The sequence below is a fragment of the Nerophis ophidion genome, linkage group LG07, assembly GCF_033978795.1.
Source record: "Nerophis ophidion isolate RoL-2023_Sa linkage group LG07, RoL_Noph_v1.0, whole genome shotgun sequence".
Taxonomy (NCBI): domain Eukaryota; kingdom Metazoa; phylum Chordata; class Actinopteri; order Syngnathiformes; family Syngnathidae; genus Nerophis; species Nerophis ophidion.
Window position 1 is genome coordinate 62,099,554 of NC_084617.1, and position 20,940 is coordinate 62,120,493.

Consider the following 20,940-nt stretch of genomic DNA (forward strand, 5'->3'; position numbering starts at 1 on the left):
TTAGTTTCCTCAGTTCCCAAACGTTTATTGAGTGTTAAAAGAAAATGTGATGTAACACAGTGGTGAACATGCCCTTTCCCAACTACTTTGGCACGTGCTGCAGCCATGAAATTCAAAGTTAATTATTATTTGCTAACAAAAAAAAGTTTGAGTTTGAACATCAAATATCTTGTCTTTGTAGTGCATTCAATTGAATATGGGTTGAAAATGATTTGCAAATCATTGTATTCCGTTTATATTTACATCTAACACAATTTCCCAACTCAAAAGGAAACGGGGTTTGTAGATCCACTCGACGTCCATTGCACCGGTTGCCCTAGGGGCGGGGGTCCCTCACATCTGCGGTCCTCTCCAAGGCTTCTCATTGTCATCCCACTGGGTTGAGTTTTTCCTTGCCCTGATGTGGGATCTGAACCGAGGAGGTCGTTGTGGCTTGTGCAGCCCTTTGAGACACTTGTGGTTTAGGGCTATATAAATAAACATTGATTGATTGATTGATGTTTGTGTGTAAGTGACTGAAAAGACAACAGATGAAGAGATGCGGTCATTTAGCAAATTATGTAGGCTCTTCTCACAAAAAGGGCCATCGCCTCTGCATACCAAGGTCAGATTTTATTACCTAATTCAATCCACACACAAACGTCAGTACTCATGGGTCCTATTGTTGTGCCCAAATTGAAATACCTACTAGTTAAACCGGGGGTCTGCTTTCTCTCAGATGAATATAAACATTCACCGTATGCAAAACATAATATGAGTTCATTAATTCACTTCCCACACATTTCCAATATTTATTTTTCATATGTTTACTGTAATAAGCATATGAAGCTCGGCCTATTCACATTGCTTTGTTAAAAATGAACACACATGTACAGTCTTGGTCAAAAGTTTACATACACTACCACAGAACTTTCCTCCAGAAGGCCTTATCTCTGTCCATGTGATATCAGATGAAACAACAATTGAGCTGTTTGGCCACAATACCCAGCAATATGTTTAGAGGATTAAAGGTGAGGCCTTTAATTCCAGGAACACCATGCTTATTAGAGATGCGCGGATATGCAATTATATCATCCGCAACCGCATCACCAAAGTCGTCATCCACCCAAACCAACATTTTATCAGAACCGCAACCGCCCGCCCGCTGAAATACTTCAGAGGTTGGCCACCTTTACCACTCTCAGAGCTATTTAAACCCGTTTCACAGAGTAATGAAGACAATTGGAGCCGCTAACGTTCACGCGAATATCCAATTGCCGTTCAACCTGATGACAAGAATATGGGCGTGCTGTGAATCCATTGCCATTGACACCTTCAACAACATGTACAAACCGAATGTTAATCCGGGGGTTGACGGGGTTTGCTGTTAGCGGGGTGTATAACATTGTCAGGAATTATCATGGATACAAAGTATTCTGGGTATTTGTTGTGTTGCGTTTATGTTGTGTTACTGGGAGGATGTTCTCCCGAAATGTGTTTGTCAATCTTGTTTGGTGTGGCTTCACAGCGTGGCGCATATTACTAAGAGTGTTAAAATTGTTTATATCACAACCATTAGTGTAATCTGTGTCACCCAGTATGCCTTGCAGTCGTGTGCGTGTGTCTGCAGAAGCCACACACTACATGATGCTGGACTGACAAGCAGATCGTACATGCTGTAGAAGGCGACAAAGTCAATGACTTCATAGCACGCCCTAATACTCATCTGGGTGACTGCTGGCAGTCATTCTAGAGAATATTAGCGTCTCCTATTGTCTTCTTCGCTTTATGACACTGGTCTTAAATGGCTCTTTGAATGACAAAGGATACCGATCCCAGAACCATGTATATCAAATATTTCCGGATGGTTCAACCGCCACTCGCCCGAATATAATTAAAATCTATTTTTTCGTCATGTCACCAGCCTGACCCGCGGTTTATCCGCGGACTCCACGGATGAGACCGCAAACCGCGCATCTCTAATGCTTATCGTCAAGTATGGTGGTGGTAGTATTATGCTCTGGGCCTGTTTTGCTGCCAGTGGCAGAGAGTAAATTGGACAATGGAAAAGGACAATTACCTCAAAATTCTTCAGTGCAACCTAATATCATCAGCCCGGAGGTTGGGTCTTGGGTGCAGTTGAGTGTTCCAACAGGATAATGACCCTAAACACACGTCAAAAGGGGTAAATGAATGGCTAAATCAGGCTAAAATTAAGGTTTTATAATGGACTTCCCAATGTCCTGACTTAAACATGTGGACAATGCTGAAGCAACAAGTCCATGTCAGAAAACCAATACATTTAGCTGAACTGAACCAATTTTGTCAAGAGGAGTGGTCAAATATTCAACCAGAAGCTTGTGGATGGCTACCAAAAGTGCCTTATTGCAGTGAAACTCGCAAAGGGAGATGTAACCAAATATTAACATTGCTGTATGTATACTTTTGACCCAGCAGATGTAGTCACAATTTCGGTAGACCCATAATAAATTCATGAAAGTACCAAACTGCATGAATATTTTTTGTGACCAACAAGTATGTGCTACAATCACTCTATCCCAAAAAAATAAGAGTTGTAGAAATGATTAGAAACTCACGACAGCCTTGACATTATGTTCTTTACAAGTGTATGTAAACTTTTGACCCCGACTGTATGCACAATATCTCACAAAGTGAGTATCATCCTTTCAGCAATGTTATCACGTGTTCCCGAGAGACAATACTAGAAAAAAGAAACATGACAATAATAACAGAGTAGTCACTGTACATCGCTCCTTGGCCTTAAAATACCTTCTTTACCACCAGACTTTGGCTGATTTGTTTGATATCGTCATTACTGCCCCAATTGGCGTATAAAGTGTAATATAGCGGAGTACGGCCCACACGGACTGCAGCTGAGGAACTGATATTTTTTGGCAGCCCTCTAGGGGGCGCTTGTCGCCCAACAATGGGAAAACTGATCCATTGTATGCCCAAGGGGCTTCACGGTGGAAGAGGGGTTAGTGTGTCTGCCTCACAATATGAAGGTCCCGCAGTCCTGGGTTCAAACCCAGGCTTGGGATCTTTCTGTGTGGAGTTTGCATGTTCTCCCCGTGAATGCGTGGGTTCCCTCCGGGTACTCCGGCTTCCTCCCACTTCCAAAGACATGCACCTGGGGATAGGTTGATTGGCAACACTAAATTGGCCCTAGTGTGTGAATGTGAGTGTGAATGTTGTCTGTCTATCTGTGTTGGCCCTGCGATGAGGTGGCGACTTGTCCAGGGTGTACTCCGCCTTCCGCCCGATTGTAGCTGAGATAGGCGCCAGCGCCCCCCATGACCCTAAAAGGGAATAAGCGGTAGAAAATGGATGGATGTATGCCCAAGTGTTCTGCTGCCTTCTAGTTTCCTGCTAAGACCCGTGTTACATTTCTTCTGCCTGGTTCCCTAATTAAACGACCCTGCGCCTGCACAACGCCTGCCTTCTCTGCATCCTGGGATCACGACAACAGCCGACATGCAGCATTGTAAACAATAACTTTTGCCTAGACTGCCTTTTCAATAATAGGACCACAACTATGGAACGCTCTACCTCAGTGGTCCCCAACCTTTTTGTATCCGCGGACCGGTCAACGCTTAATAATTTGTCCCGCGGCCCGGGTGGGTTGGGGGGATTCTTTATTTTATTTATTTATTTATTTTTTTCTTTGTCATGAAAAAAGGACGTTTTTGTCATGAAAAATTGATTTTTTTGTGATTGGTGCACTAATTGTAAGTGTATATTGGGTTTTTTATGTTGATTTAATTAAAAAATAATAATAATAATATATATATATACATATATATATATATATATATTTTTTTTTTATTATTTTTTTTTTTTCCAATTAAAATGAATAAAAAATTATTCTGCGGCCCGGTGGTTGGGGACCACTGCTCTACCTGACACTTTGAAAAGTATACCTGCACTTGTCACTTTCAAAAAACAAACAACATTATGGCTAGTTGAGCAACAATCATGTTCCCATGTTTAGTTTTTATTATTTTTTTACTAATTGGTTTTTATCTAGTCTTCACTTTGTCCGTGTTATTATTATTATTGGCTTTTATCTAGTTTGCACTTTGTCTGTATTATTTCTATTATCATTATTATCGACTCATCTTTGCCTTATTCTATTTTTTATTTACCTATTTTAATGATGTTGGATCTGTGTTGTTGTTGTTGGGGACAAGTGTTGTAAATTGGCTTTGGCTACAAACACTATGATGCATACATTGGATAACTGTTTCACATGTCTATGTTTTTGTATCTGTCCCTATTTCAAATAAATCTCTATAAATAAATAAAAAAATAAAGATTGCGTGTTGAGTTCTTTTCAGTGCATTTTAAATCTATGGCGCTATGCAAGCAGTACACAGATTTAATTACATAGTATTGTTTCTTGAGAAGGTACTGTATTAACAAGTTGGATGGAACGTTCCTGAGAAAGCTTTAGTATTTTTCTGGCTTCAGTAATGTTTGCCAAAAAGTTGCCAATCCAGATGAATAAGTTGTCGGAGAAAACCTCGGTTGGGAATGACCCCCCTGTTCTCTTTCACAGCACAAATAGCCTCCACTAGAGTGAGCCTTTGCTTCAGCATCAAGTACGCCAGAACCAAGGTGGCAGAGCGGCTCACTCCGACCTGGCAGTGCACCAGGACTTTGCCTTCAGAAACACAAGAGAGGTCGTCAAACCAACTGTCACTGTCATCGAAGCACCAGAACTGGAGACGTCTTCGCCCGATCTCACCTCCCCTGCTCAGAGCCATGCTGATAAAGTCGGCAGCTGCCTGGAAGTTTACGCTCATGTCAAAGCCGCACGAATCCCGTGCCTCCACGCCCTTATAGACGATCTTCATTCCCTGGTAGATCTCAGGGCGGCTTTGTCGTTCGCTGTGAGCCGCATTCAGGATGTGAGTGATGCCATGCTTGCATAGATCATTGCGGTTCTCGCCACTTTGTCTGTGGGAAAACACAAAGCTGTGCAGTGTGCTGACAGATCTGGGGGGTATTCCACAAATGCGTTTAAGTGAAAGGAGAGAGGAACCTCAAATTCAAAGTTAGAAACTTCACTATAAAAATGTTCATTTTAATAATTGAATTACCTTCACAAAGACAATTATGTCAGTATCCTGTACTGCAGAGCTGTGATTTTACAGTTAAGTTAAAGTTAAAGTACCACTGATAGTTACACACTCACACACACACTAGGTGTGGTCAAATTGCCCTCTGTATTCGACCCATCCCCATGTTCCACCCCCTGGGAGGTGAGGGGAGCAGTGAGCAGCAGCTGTGGCCGCGCTCGGGTATCATTTTGGTGATTTAACCCCCAATTCCAACCCTTGATGCTGAGTGCCAAGCAGGGAGGTAATGGGTCCCATTTTTATAGTCTCTGGTATGACTCCGCCGGGGTTTGAACTCACGACCTTCAAGTCTCATGGCGGACACTCTAACCACAAGGCCACTGATCAGGTTTTTAAACTCGGGGTCCAACTTTTCTGCTAGAGCGGGGACAGGGTACCACTCAAATATTAACACAAATGTATTAATCTTACTGTTAATCATATTCAACAATTAAATGGAAGCCTGTGTTATCACAATTGTAGCTGAGATAGGCGCCAGCGCCCCCCGCGACCCCGAAAGGGAATAAGCGGTAGAAAATGGATGGATGGATGGATTATTATCAAGGCTTAAGTCAGGCATGTTTCAAAAATAAGGAAAAAGCAAAAAGAAGGGACTCATAAAAACTGTTGCAAAGAAGAATTGCATACAATTTTACACTGTTAAAATTAATAAATTCTAACTGAATTAATAATAAATGTGACTTTGGCTATAGACTTCTTCTGTTTGTTTGACATTGTCATTACTGCCACAAGTGGTGGAAAAGGGTATTACAACTGAGTTATGCTAATTGAATTACTTTCACAATAACAATTACATCAGTATCCTGTACTGCAGAGCTGCGATTTTACAGTTAAGTTTAAGTTCCACTAATAGTCACACACACACACACACACACTAAGTGTGGTGAAATTACCCTCTGCATTTGACCCATCCCCTTGTTCCACCCCCTGGGAGGTGAGGGGAGCAGTGAGCAGCAGCGGTGGCCGCGCCCGGGAATCATTTTGGTGATTTAAACCCCAATTCCAACTCTTGATGCTGAGTGCCAAGCAGGGAGGTAATGGGTCCAATTTTTATAGTCTTTGGTATGACTCGGCCGGGGTTTGAACTCACGACCTACCGATCTCAGGGCGGACACTCTTAATTACAATAAAGTACAACTAAATGCTGTAACTTCACAATTGTAATTTTGTTGTTTATTACTCTCCTGGTTTAAGGCCACTGAACAGGTTTTTAAACTCGGGGTCCAACTTTTCTACTAGAAAGGGGACCGGGTACCACTCAAATATTGCCACAAAATTATTAATCGTACTGTTAATCGTATTCAATAATTATATGGAAGCCTGTGTTATCACAAATATTATTATCAAGGCTTAAGTCAGGCATGTTTCAAAAATAAGGAAAAAGCAAAAAGAAGGGACTCATAAAAACTGTTGCAAAGAAGAATTGCATCAAATTTTACACTGTTAAAATGAATCAATTCTAACTAAATTAATAATAAATATGACTTTGGCTATAGACTTCTTCTGTTTGTTTGACATTGTCATTACTGCCACAAGTGGTGGAAAAGGGTATTACAACTGAGTTATGCTAATTGAATTACTTTCACAATAACAATTACATCAGTATCCTGTACTGCAGAGTTGCGATTTTACAGTTAAGTACACACACACACACACACATACACACACACACACACACACACACACACACACACACACACACGGTGTGGTGAAATTACCCTCTGCATTTGACCCATCCCCATGTTCCACCCCCTGGGAGGTGAGGGGAGCAGTGAGCAGCAGCGGTGGTGGTCGCGCCCGGGAATCATTTTTGGTGATTTAACCCCCAATTCCAACCCTTGATGCTGAGTGCCAAGCAGGGAGGTAATGGGTCCCATTTTTTAGTCTTTGGTATGACTCGGCCGGGGTTTGAACTCACGACCTACCGATCTCAGGGCGGATACTCTTAATTACAATAAAGTACAACTAAATGTTGTAACTCACAATTGTAATTTTGTTGTTTATTACTCTCCTGGTTTAACAGTATCCCGCCACTTACTGTGCAAGAGTGTGCAACCGGAACCCCTTAAGAGACGAATCAGTTTGAATATACAGTAATTTGTTGTGATATCACAGGGGACTATGATTATGGTATTTTATATAATTAATTAAAATAACAGTTGATTGCTGTGAAATTTAAGGATATTGTAATTTTTACAGTCATTTGCAATGATGTTACAGTACATTTTCATTACCTATTTGTTTGAGTATATCTAATATCCAATATTTTTGGCCACATTTCACACAGTTTGAACAGTAACACTGTGTTTGGATATTTAAGTGTCCGTCCTGAGATCGGTAGGTCGTGAGTTCAAACCCCGGCCGAGTCATACCAAAGACTATAAATATGGGACCCATTACCTCCCACTCAGCATCAATTGTTGGAAATGGGGGTAAGATCATCAAAATGATTCCCGAGCGCGGCTACCGCTGCTGCTCACTGCTCCCCTCACCTCCCAGGGGGTGGAACAAGGGGATGGGTCAAATGCAGAGGTTAACTTCACCACACCTAGTGTGTGTGTGTGACTATCAGTTGTACTTTTACTTTAACTTTAATATTCGAGCCTGTTTACCACCGTTTGAGAATCACTGCATTATTGTATTCTACCCTGTAAAAAATGCTGTAAAATGCTGTGAAATCCTGGTATTTTTTTACAGTGATGGTCAAACAAAATTGATTACAGAACATTTATGCCGAGAGAGGAATTTGAGGCAATGGTTAGTTAAATGTACAATCGTTTTATAAGACTGCTTTTTAAAATACATAGTTAGTCAATCAAAAAAACTGTAATTTTAGATATTTAATATTAGTTGGATTTGTTAGAATGAAGAAAAAGTAAATTGGTGCGCAGCCAAACTAATGCAAACATGTCCACTGCGGAGGATGCACCTTCTAAGAAGAGATCATTTAAATTATTACCAACATAAAGTGAATTAATAAGAAAATACTATCCATAGCAACATTTTTTTTATGTTTCTTTTCGGTCTTTTCATTTTATGTTAGACATAATCCAGACAGATAAAAGATTATTATAAAAAAATTGAGTATTTCATTATTGCAAATATAATTAATATATGAGCTATTACTTAAAAGAAGTAAAATGACGTGATTAAGATTTTTTATTTATTTCAAGAAATATGTCTTATATTTTAGCACATTATATTTATGATGAGTAAATTAGCCTGACAAAGTGCTGGATCAAAATTTAAGTAAACAAAAAATAATAACTAAAAAAATTCAAATACAAAAAATGATAAAAATAAATACAAATTATATATATATATATATATATATATATATAAAACACATGCACCTGGGGATAGCTTGATTGGCAACCCTAAATTGGCTCTAGTGTGTGAATGTGAGTGTGAATGTTGTCTGTCTATCTGTGTTGGCCCTGCGATGAGGTGGCAACTTGTCCAGGGTGTACGCCGCCTTCCGCCCGATTGTAGCTGAGATAGGCGCCAGCGCCCCCTGCGACCCCAAAAAAAGGGAATAAGCGGTAGAACATATATATATATATGTATATATATATATATATATATATATATATGTATATATATATATATATATATATATATATATATGTACACACACCGGTATTTATAACCCATCCATCCATCCATTCCCCCATGGAGCCTATATTAGCTGCACTACATGTATAACCACTCAATATTTACTTTGCATTTGCATTGACTTAACATGCCAAATATATTCAAAACAAACATAGTGTTTTTTCACTGTCTATATGTGCATTTTGCACTGGTGTGATTGCACATAAATTCAAATTTGATTTTTATTCCATATTTTTCTAAACTACTACATTGAAACAAACGTATGCATTGACTCTGAATGTAATTATCTGTCACTTCAGGCTAATACTGTTTTACTTGATTATTTTTATTTCTAAAAAGTGTTCACATTTAGTATAAACATTAACACTTTTAGTTTCAGCTTGAAGAAAAAGTCAGATCAACTGTTCTGGACCCTGACACGCTTCATTTCCCATCTTAGGGCAAATCAACTCAGACTTGAGTTTGTCGAACCTTGAACGCCTGTTCAAAACTTCAAACACAGTCTATTTGAGTCATTTGGGTTTTTGACTAAATGTAAATGTTAAACAGACTTAAGACAAGCCATTGGTGTAAACACTCACATGGCACAGCTGTCACAATTTGGAATGTAACTTGAGGGGTGTAGAATTACCCCCTGAGTACTTTAGATTTATCTCTGCATGGGTGAAACCCTTTATTTAATTGTAAATAAAGTCAATTCGAAAGAATATTGGTTAGTCCATGTTTCTATAGATGTGTATCTACTTACTGATCACCAATGTAGACACCTGGCCACACCTCATCTGCATGGCTGATGATGGCTTTGCCAGTAAAAAGGAGGCGTTCCAGCTCAAACACGGCTAAACCAGGGGAACTAAGGTCAATGTCCACATTCCTCGGAGGGGGTCTGTCATTCCAGGACGCGGGAAGTTTTGATGTATACGCCATCACTTTCCCAGTGCTGGATCCAAGCGGTCCTTTCAAGCAAAATGAGAGTTATTTCCTTATGGTAATTTCCAAGCAAGTGTGCACCCAGCACAGTCTCAGATTCTCTCACTGCAGCTCACACACACAGCGTTGTGAGCATCGGACCCTTGCATCAAATCCAGCCCCCCGTCGCTTGGGGAGCTGCTCTTATGCTTTTGCATGAAAATAGCAGCCTATTTAAAGAGCTGAATTCTTGCTGGAAATGCACACTGCAGAGGGCCATGACGCAGTTTGCACAAGAATACAGCATACATTTGTCTTTTAGAAAACACTAAAAAAAGAATGTTATTAAAACAAAATGTTCTGTTGTATTTATGTTTTACATCGGTGATGTGCCATGCATGTATTGTTATTGTCAATAAGTGCATGCATGTGTTTTATTTCTTGTTTTTTTGTGTGTGAAGAACTTTTTGTTGCAACCTGCCTGTGCATAAAAAGTGCTCCGGCCCATCCAGAAAGTACTCACAGCGCTTCACTTATTCCACATTTTATGTTACAGCCTTATTCCAAAATGGAATACATTAATTTTTCTACCGACAATACCCCATACTACAGAGCCCCTAAAGCAGAGGTGTCAAACTCAAATACAGAGTGGGCCAAAATTTTAAACGGAACAAAGCCGCGGGTCAAGGTTGAACAAATTAACCTTTTAATTAGGGACCCAAACAAGTTTTGCATTAAATATCGAACAAGCAAGGCTTATATAACTTTAGTGACAGGCAAAATCCAGCTTCAAATAATAATAATAATAATTAAAAAAATATCAATGGCATATCAAATAAAATTTAAATAAAAAAGTTTTGCCTTTTTTTCTATTTGCAATCTTCTGAGGTAAATATCAATTATTTTCCGCACGCTAATATTACATTAGAAAATAAAATAACAATAATGAATGAACCAAACATTCAAGCCTTGAAGTAGCAAGAAAAAATGCATGAATAAAACGTTAATCATTGGTCAGTTTTCTGGAAGTTTCCCGGAAGAGTTAGTGCTGCAAGGGGTTCTGGGTATTTGTTCTGTGGTGTTACGGTGCGGATGTTCACCCGAAATGTGTTTGTCATTCTTGTTTGGTGTGGGTTCACAGTGTGGCGCATATTTGTAACAGTGCTAAAGTTGTTTATACAGCCCCCCTCAGTGTGACCTGTATGGCTGTTGACCAAGTATGCATTGTATTCACTTGTGTGTGTGTGTGTGTGTGTAAAAGCCACATATATTATGTGACACGCTGTTAGTATGGAGGAAAAGCGGACGTGACGACAGGTTGTAGAGAACGCTAAAGGCAGTGTCTTAAATGCACGCCACCAATATAGTTGTCCAGGTGAAAATCGGTAGAAATTCGGGAGAATGGTTGCCCCGGGAGATTTTCGGGAGGGGAGTTGAACTTTGGGAGTCTACCGGGAAAATTAGGAAGGTTGGCAAGTATGAGTATTAGCGGTGAATGCGGTGTTACAGCGCCACCGACGCTGTATAACACCTGCGGGCCAGCTCTAATGCTAAATTGATATTGCCTCAAGGGCCAAATTAAATTACACGGCGGGCCAGAGTTTGACACCCATGCCCTAAAGGGACATGGGGGAATTAATCTATTAAATAATTTTTTTAAATTGTTTACACATGTATCTCGTGCGCACGAGAAACTTTTTATAAAGTTGTAAAAAATAAGAATAAAAATGTAATACTTTTTTTTTAGACATGTATCTTGTGCGCACAAGGTAATGTCTAAAAAAAATATATATAATAATTATTTTTTTAAATGTTTTTTTTTTATAACTTCATAAAAAGTTTCTCGTATGCTCGAGATACATGTCTAAAAAAAATAATTATTTAAAAAACTTTTTTTTTATAACTTCATAAAAAGGTTCTCGTGCACATGAGATACATGTCTAAAATAGAATTAAAATAAAATCAAATTAAAAATAAAAACATTTCCCCCCATGTCCCTAACACTGGTGAATGAATAATAGAGGTGGTGGTCGGAGGGGTCGTAGGGGCAAATTGGCAACAAAATGTAGCTTACCATCACCAATGTGTGAATGTGGAGTGAATGAATAATGGGTTCTCACTTCTCTGCGAGCGCTTTGAGTATCTAGTAGAATCAATTTTTATTATTATATTCTAATATAGGAGTGCTCAAAAACATTGATTCACACTCAAAATGCCACCTTAATTTATTCAGATTCTAAATGTTCATACTTTTTAAGAATGAATTAAAAAAAGTTTGCTTTTATTAGCATTTTTTGAGAATCAATTTTAGGATTAAAAACAGGCAACTATCAATATGCTAACTGATACTGTTGCTTTTATACATTTTTTGCTTTCCTTTTTTTTTTTTTAAGTATTGTAGGTTTGAAAAGTAGTTAGTGTGTCTTCTCAATTGCTTTGTAAATTTATATCCTAAGTATTGTAGAACCGGTGTTGGGTTTGAGTTGATCTATCTCCTTTTAGTATGATTACTATTCCGTGATTTTTGTAAATTAAATATTTAAAAATATGTTCTTTAGGCCAACACTGCACGTATAAGTTGTACGTCAGCAGCTAAAAGGTTTTATTATAATTAATGTACCACATAATTATATTAAAATAGTTGTTTTAAATTGAGAATTGATTCCAAATTGAATTGTCACCCCAACAGTTCGGAATTGAATCGTGAGCTTGCCAAAGATTCCCACCTCCATTCAATTTCTTATTACACCGATAAAAACATTAACAAACCAGACAGGTAGCAAAAGAGTTAAAAATATACTCACCATTTATTATTCTCATTTTGATTTTTTTTGTCTCTTAAATCAGGCAAATATTCCCATCTTGTGTTGGAAACATGCATCACACCTGACAGTTTTTTGTTGTTTTTTTTACAGTTGGGCTCTATGTAAAGCACAAGAAAATGAACACATTAGACAGATGATTACTTGTCATGCAATGCCTGCAAACTTTTTTTTACCCCCTGTATATTGTTAACATCCCAATATATGTCCTTTCAATATTAATCAACACATGAATGTTAAGGGAAAACTGTTATTGCTATATAGATTGTGGGGCATTTTGAACGTGGTAAAGATTCAACAAACAGAAAAAAGTCAATTACATTAAAATTTGTTTTTGGAAAAATACAATTTCATTGCTTGAGGAATGATGGGGGAAAGGAATGGTTTGATATATTTTAAATAAAGTTGCACAATTCATCTATCACAGATTTCCGGACAAATAATTCAGTTATTTTCAGAGCTTTTTTCTTTTTTCCTTTAACATATTTCTTTTGTTTAAGGTCAAATTACTGATGAAGGTATTGTGAGCATGCAAAACAGGGAGCACTATGAAAAAGAAACTAGTACTGTGAAAGTGGTGTAGAGTGTGACCATGCAACAGGACTATGACATACACCAATGGGCAGTTAAGGCATGTGCATGTTCTAAGAGGCAGAAGACCAGGTTGGAACTAAACAAAACAGAAAAAAAACAGGATGAAGACAATGAAGAATGCCCTCTTCCTGTTTATATTTAAATCCCCAACTGAGCTGAAGGTCCCAAATGAACCGTAAAACCCTCGCTTTGTTGATCTTTTGGCACTGTGTCCTTTCTTGGCAATTTGTTTAGAAGACTCCAAGTCAAGGAAGCTGTCAGGATATGAAGACCGACAAACTGATAGAGGAGCCACTTTAGAAGGCTTTCTTCTCTAGCCAGTCCAAAATGGCCTGGATCCTTTGTACAGCCTCTTTCCGGGCTTGACGGACAATTTCAAGTCCCTGAGTCTCCACAGAGTCTAGCTCCAGCAGCTCTTTGGTCAGAAGTTCCTCCAGGTACCTATAGCTCTTGTCTGTTTTTTTGCCCACAAACTCATCGACGTCTTCCTGAAGCAGAAGCACTCTAAACATTATTTGTTGGACCCGAGCTAAACTGGGGTTGTCGCTTAGGGGCTGAGGCCCAGCGTTGGCTGGAGCTTGAGATTGGTTCGGCGCAGGGGGTGGATGCTCATTTTGTGAGGGATTGGGATCACTTCTGCCTGTTATGTTGTATATCTGTGGGGGTGAACTGATTTCTGATGGTTTCACAATGCGATTTGGGGATAACGTCAGCCTGGGCTTTGGTCCAACTTGTGTAGCACGCTGCTGCTGCTGGTCCTGCAATGCAAAAACAGAAAACAGTTTATTACACATTTTACAAACATTGCACTTCCTTACTGAAAACTTGAAATTATTACTTGTTAGATCTTCACCAAGTGTGTTGGCGTATTGGTTAATCCAACAAACTACAGAAAATCCTAAATAAATTCTAACAAGTACACTCAAGTTTTTTACCAATCACTGATGTTGTATTATGAGTCATTCCACCCTAGAAAAATACCGGTTTAAATAGGTTGGTAGGTAGGTAGTAGGGGTGTGGGGAAAAAATCGATTCGAATATGAATCGCTATTCTCACGTTGTGCGATTCGGAATCGATTCTCTCTTTTCTTTTTTTTTTTTTAATCAATCCAACAAAACAATACACAGCAATACCATAACAGTGCAATCCAATTCCAAAATCAAATCTGACCCAGCAACACTCAGAAATGCAATAAACAGAGCAATTGAGAGGAGACACAAACACGACACAGAACAAACCAAAAGTAGTGAAACAAAAATGAATATTATCAACAACAGTATCAATATTAGTTATAATTTCAGCATAGCAGTGATTAAAAATCCCTCATTGACATTATCATTAGACATTTATAAAAAAAAGAAAAAAAAAGAACAATAGTGTCACAGTGGCTTACACTTGCATCGCATCTCATAACAAGACACTGTGTCCAATATTTTCACAAAGATAAAAAAAAAAAAAGTCATATTTTTGGTTTGTTTAATAGTTAAAACAAATTTACATTATTGCAATCAGTTGATAAAACATTGTCCCTTACAATTATAAAAGCTTTTTACAAAAATCTACTACTCTGCTTGCATGTCAGCAGACTGGGGTAGATCCTGTTGAAATCCTATGTATTGAATGAATAGAGAATCCTTTTAAATTAGGAAAAAAAATTGTTTTTGAATCAACAATCGTGTTGAATTGAAAAAAAAAAAAAATTGATTTTGAATCGAATCGTGACCCCAAAAATCGATTTCGAATCGAATCATGGGACACCCAAAGATTTGCAGCCCTATTAGGTAGGTAGGTAGGTCTTTATTATCATTGCACAAGTACAACGGAACTTTGTTTTCAGCACAAACCCGTTCAAGATTAGACAAACAGTGTACAGGGTTACAGAACAGGCAAGCTGATGGGTCGCCACAAGGCGCCCCATAAAAGTTGGGAAAAAGGTCAACCTACGCTGGGGGAGGAGTAAAAAAATACAATTTAGACTGGGCTCCTAAGGGGGCCCAGTCTGGAGAGGTAAAAAAAACTCCATAGCAAAGAACATATACATATTACATTTCGAGACTAGCAACAGGGGGTAGGGAGTGGAGGCCACAGTGGCAGGCTGCAGCTCTTCAGGCGCTGCCCAGCCATCCATCACCCCTAAGGGATACGCGTTAAGGGCGTTGGATGGGGGATAGGGTATGTGTGTGTGGCGTATATGTGTGTGTGTGAGTGTGTGTGTAAGCCAGCCGCGTGTCTCTATTCCGCGGCTTTGATATCTTGCAGTCGCTAGTCCAAAGTCAACAACAACGGGGGTGTGTCCATGAGAGACAAGAAGAGAGTTTGTTCTGTCTTTACCGCACTTTTCTTTTGGGAGAGTCTCGAAGCCAGGGAAACAATTCAAGTTAGAATGTTTTGTAAACGAGTGAAAAAAAAAAAGTGCTTTTCACTCTGAATCAGTGGTTCTTAACCTTGTTGGAGGTACCGAATGTTGGATTAATTGTAAATAAGTTATTTCATTTCTATTCAAATATGATTTTTTTGCGCATTGTGTAGACAAGTATAAATGAAACTTGGCTTAGATTGAATTTAGGTTGAGCTACCCACTTAAAGAAGGAATTTGCAGATGGGCCAGAGCAATGCAGGAAGTTGCTAATCCTTTTATTCCTATGTATTTGCCTGTGTTTAGTTATCAGCACAGGGGTTAGGTATCTCACACAGCTGTGTATGCGTGCTTGTACTGAAAGGGCTTCCCTAAATTAATTAAAAAGGCGAGGAGACTGGAGAAAGTTTTAGAGTAAATTAGGAGCCTGTAACTGACAACTTGCTCCAGTTTCTCTCCTCGTACGTGAAAAGCAATCACTGGTTTGTCTTCTATCCTCTGTTTTTGTGTCTTTATGATGTCTCATGGTATTTGCAAAACCCTGACACCGAATCCTACCAGTTTCATAAGCACATTCACTGAACCCTTCTTTAGTGAAAAATAAAATGTTATTTTTTCAAATTCAATACAAAGTTGTATGCTTTTGGTAACACTTTAGTATGGGGAACATAATCTAAGTAACAAAGACTAAATTTAAAATGGTTAGGGTTAGGGCCAGGGTGAGAGGGTTAGGGTTATAATAAGGCCATGCCGAATAAGGCATTAATAAGTACTTAATAATGACTAGTTAAGAGCCAATATGTTACTAATTTGCATGTTAATAAGCAACTAATTAATGGTGAATATGTTCCTCATACTTAAGTGTTACCATGTTTTTTTTACTGGTGCACAAAATTAACCGTGCATGAACGACACATAGTTCAAAGAACAAAACAAACACAGTGCATAAACTCACAACAAATTACACACCTGCAAATCAGTGTGACTTCTGCTGTTGCTGTATCCGTAATACGCCGATAGGGAGAAGATTTTATTTACACGATGAGTCGGGTGTGTTTTGACCTCCGCCGAACCCCTGAGGCCAACTCACCGAACCCCTAGAGTTTGATCGAACCCAGGTTTAGCACCACTCCTCTAAATTGTCTATGATTGATCTTCAAAATGTATCCTGCGGGACACACAGTCTGATGTTATCCAAATCACAAGAGTACAAATACATAAATACCATCCGAAAATTAATGATGACATTCAAGCGTATGTTGACTAGATGAGTGTAATTTTTTTATCCGTACCTTGTGCAGTCCTATTGTATTATTTGGCATATTTATTCTCTTTCTTGTCCGCTGTTGGCCAGCACTCACACTGTGCAGCACCTAGTTCTATTTGTTCCATTTATTACTATTGTGCAAGGTAGTGGTTACCGTTCACAAATAGCAGGCGGAACAACCGTATTGATGATATGTCACGTTCAGGTTGACCAACCCTGCATTTGTAGGTTGCCGAGCACCAGGGAAGGGTACCAAATATAAGCATGGTAAGCACCAACACTTCTTAAACAGGCCACACGAGGGTGGGGGTGGCCTGCATATATAATTTTTTGTCTAGTAGATTTGTATCCAACATTGGATATTGTCTATCAGCCCTTTATATATGAATTTATTTTATCCACATCTGAACAAACTTCTCACTGTTTAAGTTTATTTGAAACATGGATACAGTTTCAATGTGATACACATCACATTTTTCTCATATTTCCATTTACACATTACAACTAGTCCGGAGTAGGAAGAAGCAGCGCTTTCATTTATACTAATATCTTTTCCACTTCATAGCAATTACTAACACGTTTGTTCACTTCCTGTTCACAATTTAAATCAATGAATAATAAATACTACAGTTGCCATGAAAAAATAGTTAAGTAAGTTGTGATTCACATAATGAGATGAATAACATTATTTCATTTTCAATAAGTTCAAAACGTTTATCAGGATTTTTCTTCTTTGTAAACACTGAGTTTGAACAGTTTCTTAAATTGGATCATATTAGTACATTGTTTGACTTTGCTTAAACAATTTCATAATTTAATTCCACATATTGATATATTAAAAGGTCTTAAGTGTTGTACATGCTTAAAAATGTTTTAAGTTAAGGTTATATTTCTCCTCTTTTGTTGAGAAGAGTTGTTGTACATTTTTAGGAAGCAGGTTATAGTTTGCATGTGCACCAAATCATTAAATTTCAATATTTTTGATTCAATAAAGGGTTTAAATGTTCTCTATATCCAACATTATGTATTATTCTAATTGACATTTTTTGTAACACAGTTCGTTAATGAAGTATACTTTTGTAGTTATTTCCCCATATTTCTACACAATAACTCAGATATGATTCACACTTTAAATAATAAAAAAGGGTTAGCACTTCAGGACAAGATGCATTCTTTAACATTAAGTATTAGTTAGACCTGGGCCAAAAACAAATTTCGCTGGTCGATAAATTGTCCCGCAAACTATTGCTGATAACCAATATTTAAGACCAATGTAACCACTTGTGTAATCATAATATATAATATCATCATAATAATTAAAGTAACCCTTTCAAACGTAATAAACGTTTTCTTCATTAGTATTTTAACCATTGTTATTGGAAGGTCAATAAATTAAATAGTCTTAAAAAGCAAATAAAAAAATATATATATATTCTCATTCTCTGTCAGCAAAAAATTGCTCTTCAAATAATATTGAACATCTTGAAGTTTTCCCCCCCTCCCCGAGTTGGAAAAAGTGGGTTGAGTGGTTTCTTTTTGTTGCCATCACTTTCCATCAAATGCGACTCATTCGGTTTGTAGCTTGTAGCTGAAATATTCCCACATGGGACATTTGACTTTGCAATCATCTTTTTTCCTCCTAATTTTTGTTACTTTGCGGTGCTATTCACTAGCAAGTAGCTGTCTGTGCATCCTGTGTGTGTAAGCTAGCGGCCCCGCCTCCATCCAAAGAAACAAAGATAACAGGAGGGTTCACTCTGTTCATTTAATTCTGCTATTGACCAAACACGCTCAGGCACTAAGAGTGATGCAAAGGGCGAACCCTCTTGCACCCTGTTTGGAAGTGAGAGACGAAGAAAACACACACAGACACGGCAATCAATGCCAGCAAAATTATTCAGTTAATCTTTCTTTTTAGACCATCTATTAAGTCACTAAGAGAAAAAAAGTATTTTCACCTCAGGTCACAAGCTTTGAGTCATGAAAAAAATCTAAGATGACTAAAGCAGGAATGGGTCTACAAAATCGTTCCCCTATGCCGTTTTTTATGCAAAAAAAAGATTATATTCCCCTTCCATCATACCTTAGGTTGATAAGGTGGCGGTGCACCAGTTCCAGTCCCTGGCCACGCTGGAGGGTGTAGTGGACGAACAGGATTTCCATAATGGTTCTGAGGAGGCTGTTGGCCTGGCTGCCACTGCTGTTGTGAGGGCGTATATGCACCAGAATGTGCCCAAGCTTCTGCCTGAGAGTTAGGATGCAGAGACTGGCCAGAGGGATAAAGATTGTTTGGAGGAATTGCATGACCACCTTCACTGTAGTGAGAATATGGTCCTTGAGGATATCCAGGACCCTGAGCACAAAAAGACGACACACAAATGTGAAAAAAAACATAAAAAATTGCATAAGACAAAGAGGCAAAAAAACATCCAGACATTAAAGGCCTCCTGAAATGTGATTTTCTTATTCAAACGGGGATAGCAGGTCCATTTTATATGTCATACTTGATCATTTTGCGATACTGCCATATTTTTGCTGAAATGATTTAGTAGAGAACATCGACGATAAAGTTCGCAACTCTTGGTCGTTAATAAAAAAGCCTTGCCTGTACCGGAAGTAGCAGATGATGTGCGCGTGACGTCACGGGTTGTAGGGCTCCTCACATCCTCACATAGTTTACAATCATAGCCACCAGCAGCTAGAACGATTCGGATTGAGAAAGCGACAATTTCCCCATTAATTTGAGCGAGGATGAAAGATTTGTGGATGAGGATAATGAGAGTGGAGGACAAGAAAAAAAAAGTAAAAATAAAAAAAAGTTTAGACACATTTACTAGGATAATTCTGGAAAATCCCTTATCTGCCTATTGTGATACTAGTGTTTTGGTGAGATTATGTGGTAACTGAAAGTCGGAGGGGTGTGGCCACGGGTTTAGTGACTGCCAGTGTCTCTGAGGGAAGGAAGCCACGCAGCTGCAGCAGGACGCAAGCTCCGCTGATGTCTACGGTTATTACCACAATTTTCTCACTGAAACCTGCTGGTTGACATGTGGTCGGGATCCATGCTCGTTTGACCGCTGTGTTCCATAGTAAAGCTTCACCTTCGGGAATTTTAAACAAGGAAACACCGGCTGTGTTTGTGATGCTAAAGGCAGCTGCAATACACTGCTTCCCACCTCCATTTTTCTACTTTGACTTCTCCATTATTAATTGAACAAATTGCAAAAGATCCAGCAACACAGATGTTCAGAATACTGTGTAATTATGCGATTAAAGCAGACTACTTATAACTTGAATCGGGCTGGAAAAAAATGTCCGCTACAACCCGAGACGTTACGCGCACTCGTCATCATACACGTCCTCATTCCGCGACGTTTTCAACAGGATACCTCGTGGGTACTTTAAAATTGCAATTTAGCCAACTAAACCGGCCGTATTGGCTTGTGTTGCAATGTTAATATTTCATCATTGATATATAAACTATCAGACTGCGTGGTCGGTAGTAGTGGGTTTCAGTAGGCCTTTAAGTAGAACACCAAATGGACCTCAGAGTGAGTTAAAATGTTCTTACCCCTTGACAATGTATGCCAGGATAATGAGGGTTTTGAGAGTGTGGCTGTGCTGCTGGTCCACTGCTTTGCTCTGCTGGACAGTTCTGGTTGGGGTAAGGAGCGGGGGGTGCTCTCTGAGGGTCAGCACAGTAAAAAGGGTTGGATAGGTGGAAACCACTAGCTGAATACTGACTCTGTGCTGGGCTGTAGATGGCATGTCCGTTCGGATATCCTGCAGGCAGTACCTATTAAAAGGAAAACGTAATAATTAGGATATTCAGTATAGCCACACCTCATTTGCCTGTTTTGCATAAAACACGTAATGGGCTTTATGTTCAAATGACACCCTCTGTAATTGCTGTGGAACTTACATGGTCCCACGTAGTCTTTGACAGACATCCATATTGTTTGAATATCAAACTGGATCTTATAGTACCGTATTTTCCGGAGTATAAGTCGCACCGGCCGAAAATGCATAACAAAGAAGGAAAAAAAACATATATAAGTCGCACTGGAGTATAAGTCGCATTTTTTGGGGAAATTTATTTGATAAAACCCAACACCAAGAATAAACATTTGAAAGGCAATTTAAAATAAATAAAAAATAGAGAACAACAGGCTGAATAAATGTACGTTATATGAGGCATAAATAACCAACTGAGAACGTGCCTGGTACAGTATGTA

At 38.8% G+C, this 20,940-nt stretch overlaps 2 protein-coding genes across 3 annotated transcripts in view; both read right to left on the minus strand.

The window, feature by feature from the left end:
• LOC133556659 (dual specificity protein phosphatase 26-like) lies at positions 1-12,599 on the minus strand. Its single transcript, XM_061906800.1, has 4 exons — positions 12,470-12,599; positions 9,505-9,712; positions 4,748-4,959; positions 1-4,663 (listed from the first exon to the last, which is right to left on the minus strand). Exons 1-4 carry the CDS (start codon positions 12,483-12,485, stop codon positions 4,467-4,469), a joined length of 633 nt encoding a protein of 210 aa, XP_061762784.1. The 5' UTR covers positions 12,486-12,599; the 3' UTR covers positions 1-4,466.
• The window catches only part of bag4 (BCL2 associated athanogene 4), a 17,621-nt gene continuing 9,134 nt past the window's right edge, over positions 12,454-20,940 (minus strand). For both annotated transcript variants that reach the window (XM_061906799.1, XM_061906798.1), the window contains 3 exons: positions 20,277-20,501; positions 18,789-19,058; positions 12,454-13,839 (listed from right to left, as the gene is read on the minus strand). In XM_061906799.1, coding sequence (XP_061762783.1) covers positions 13,378-13,839; positions 18,789-19,058; positions 20,277-20,501 — 957 coding nt within the window. In that variant the 3' untranslated portion in view covers positions 12,454-13,377. The remainder of the gene's footprint in view (positions 13,840-18,788; positions 19,059-20,276; positions 20,502-20,940) is intronic.

What these genes read in the sequence shown, in the direction of transcription:
- LOC133556659 (XM_061906800.1), bottom strand. An exon ending in GGTGTCTACATTGGTGATCA is followed by an intron (nt 4,960 to 9,504) that starts GTAAGTAGATAC and finishes GTTTTCCCACAG; the next exon opens with ACAAAGTGGCGAGAACCGCA. An exon ending in CATGGCTCTGAGCAGGGGAG is followed by an intron (nt 4,664 to 4,747) that starts GTGAGATCGGGC and finishes GTGTTTCTGAAG; the next exon opens with GCAAAGTCCTGGTGCACTGC.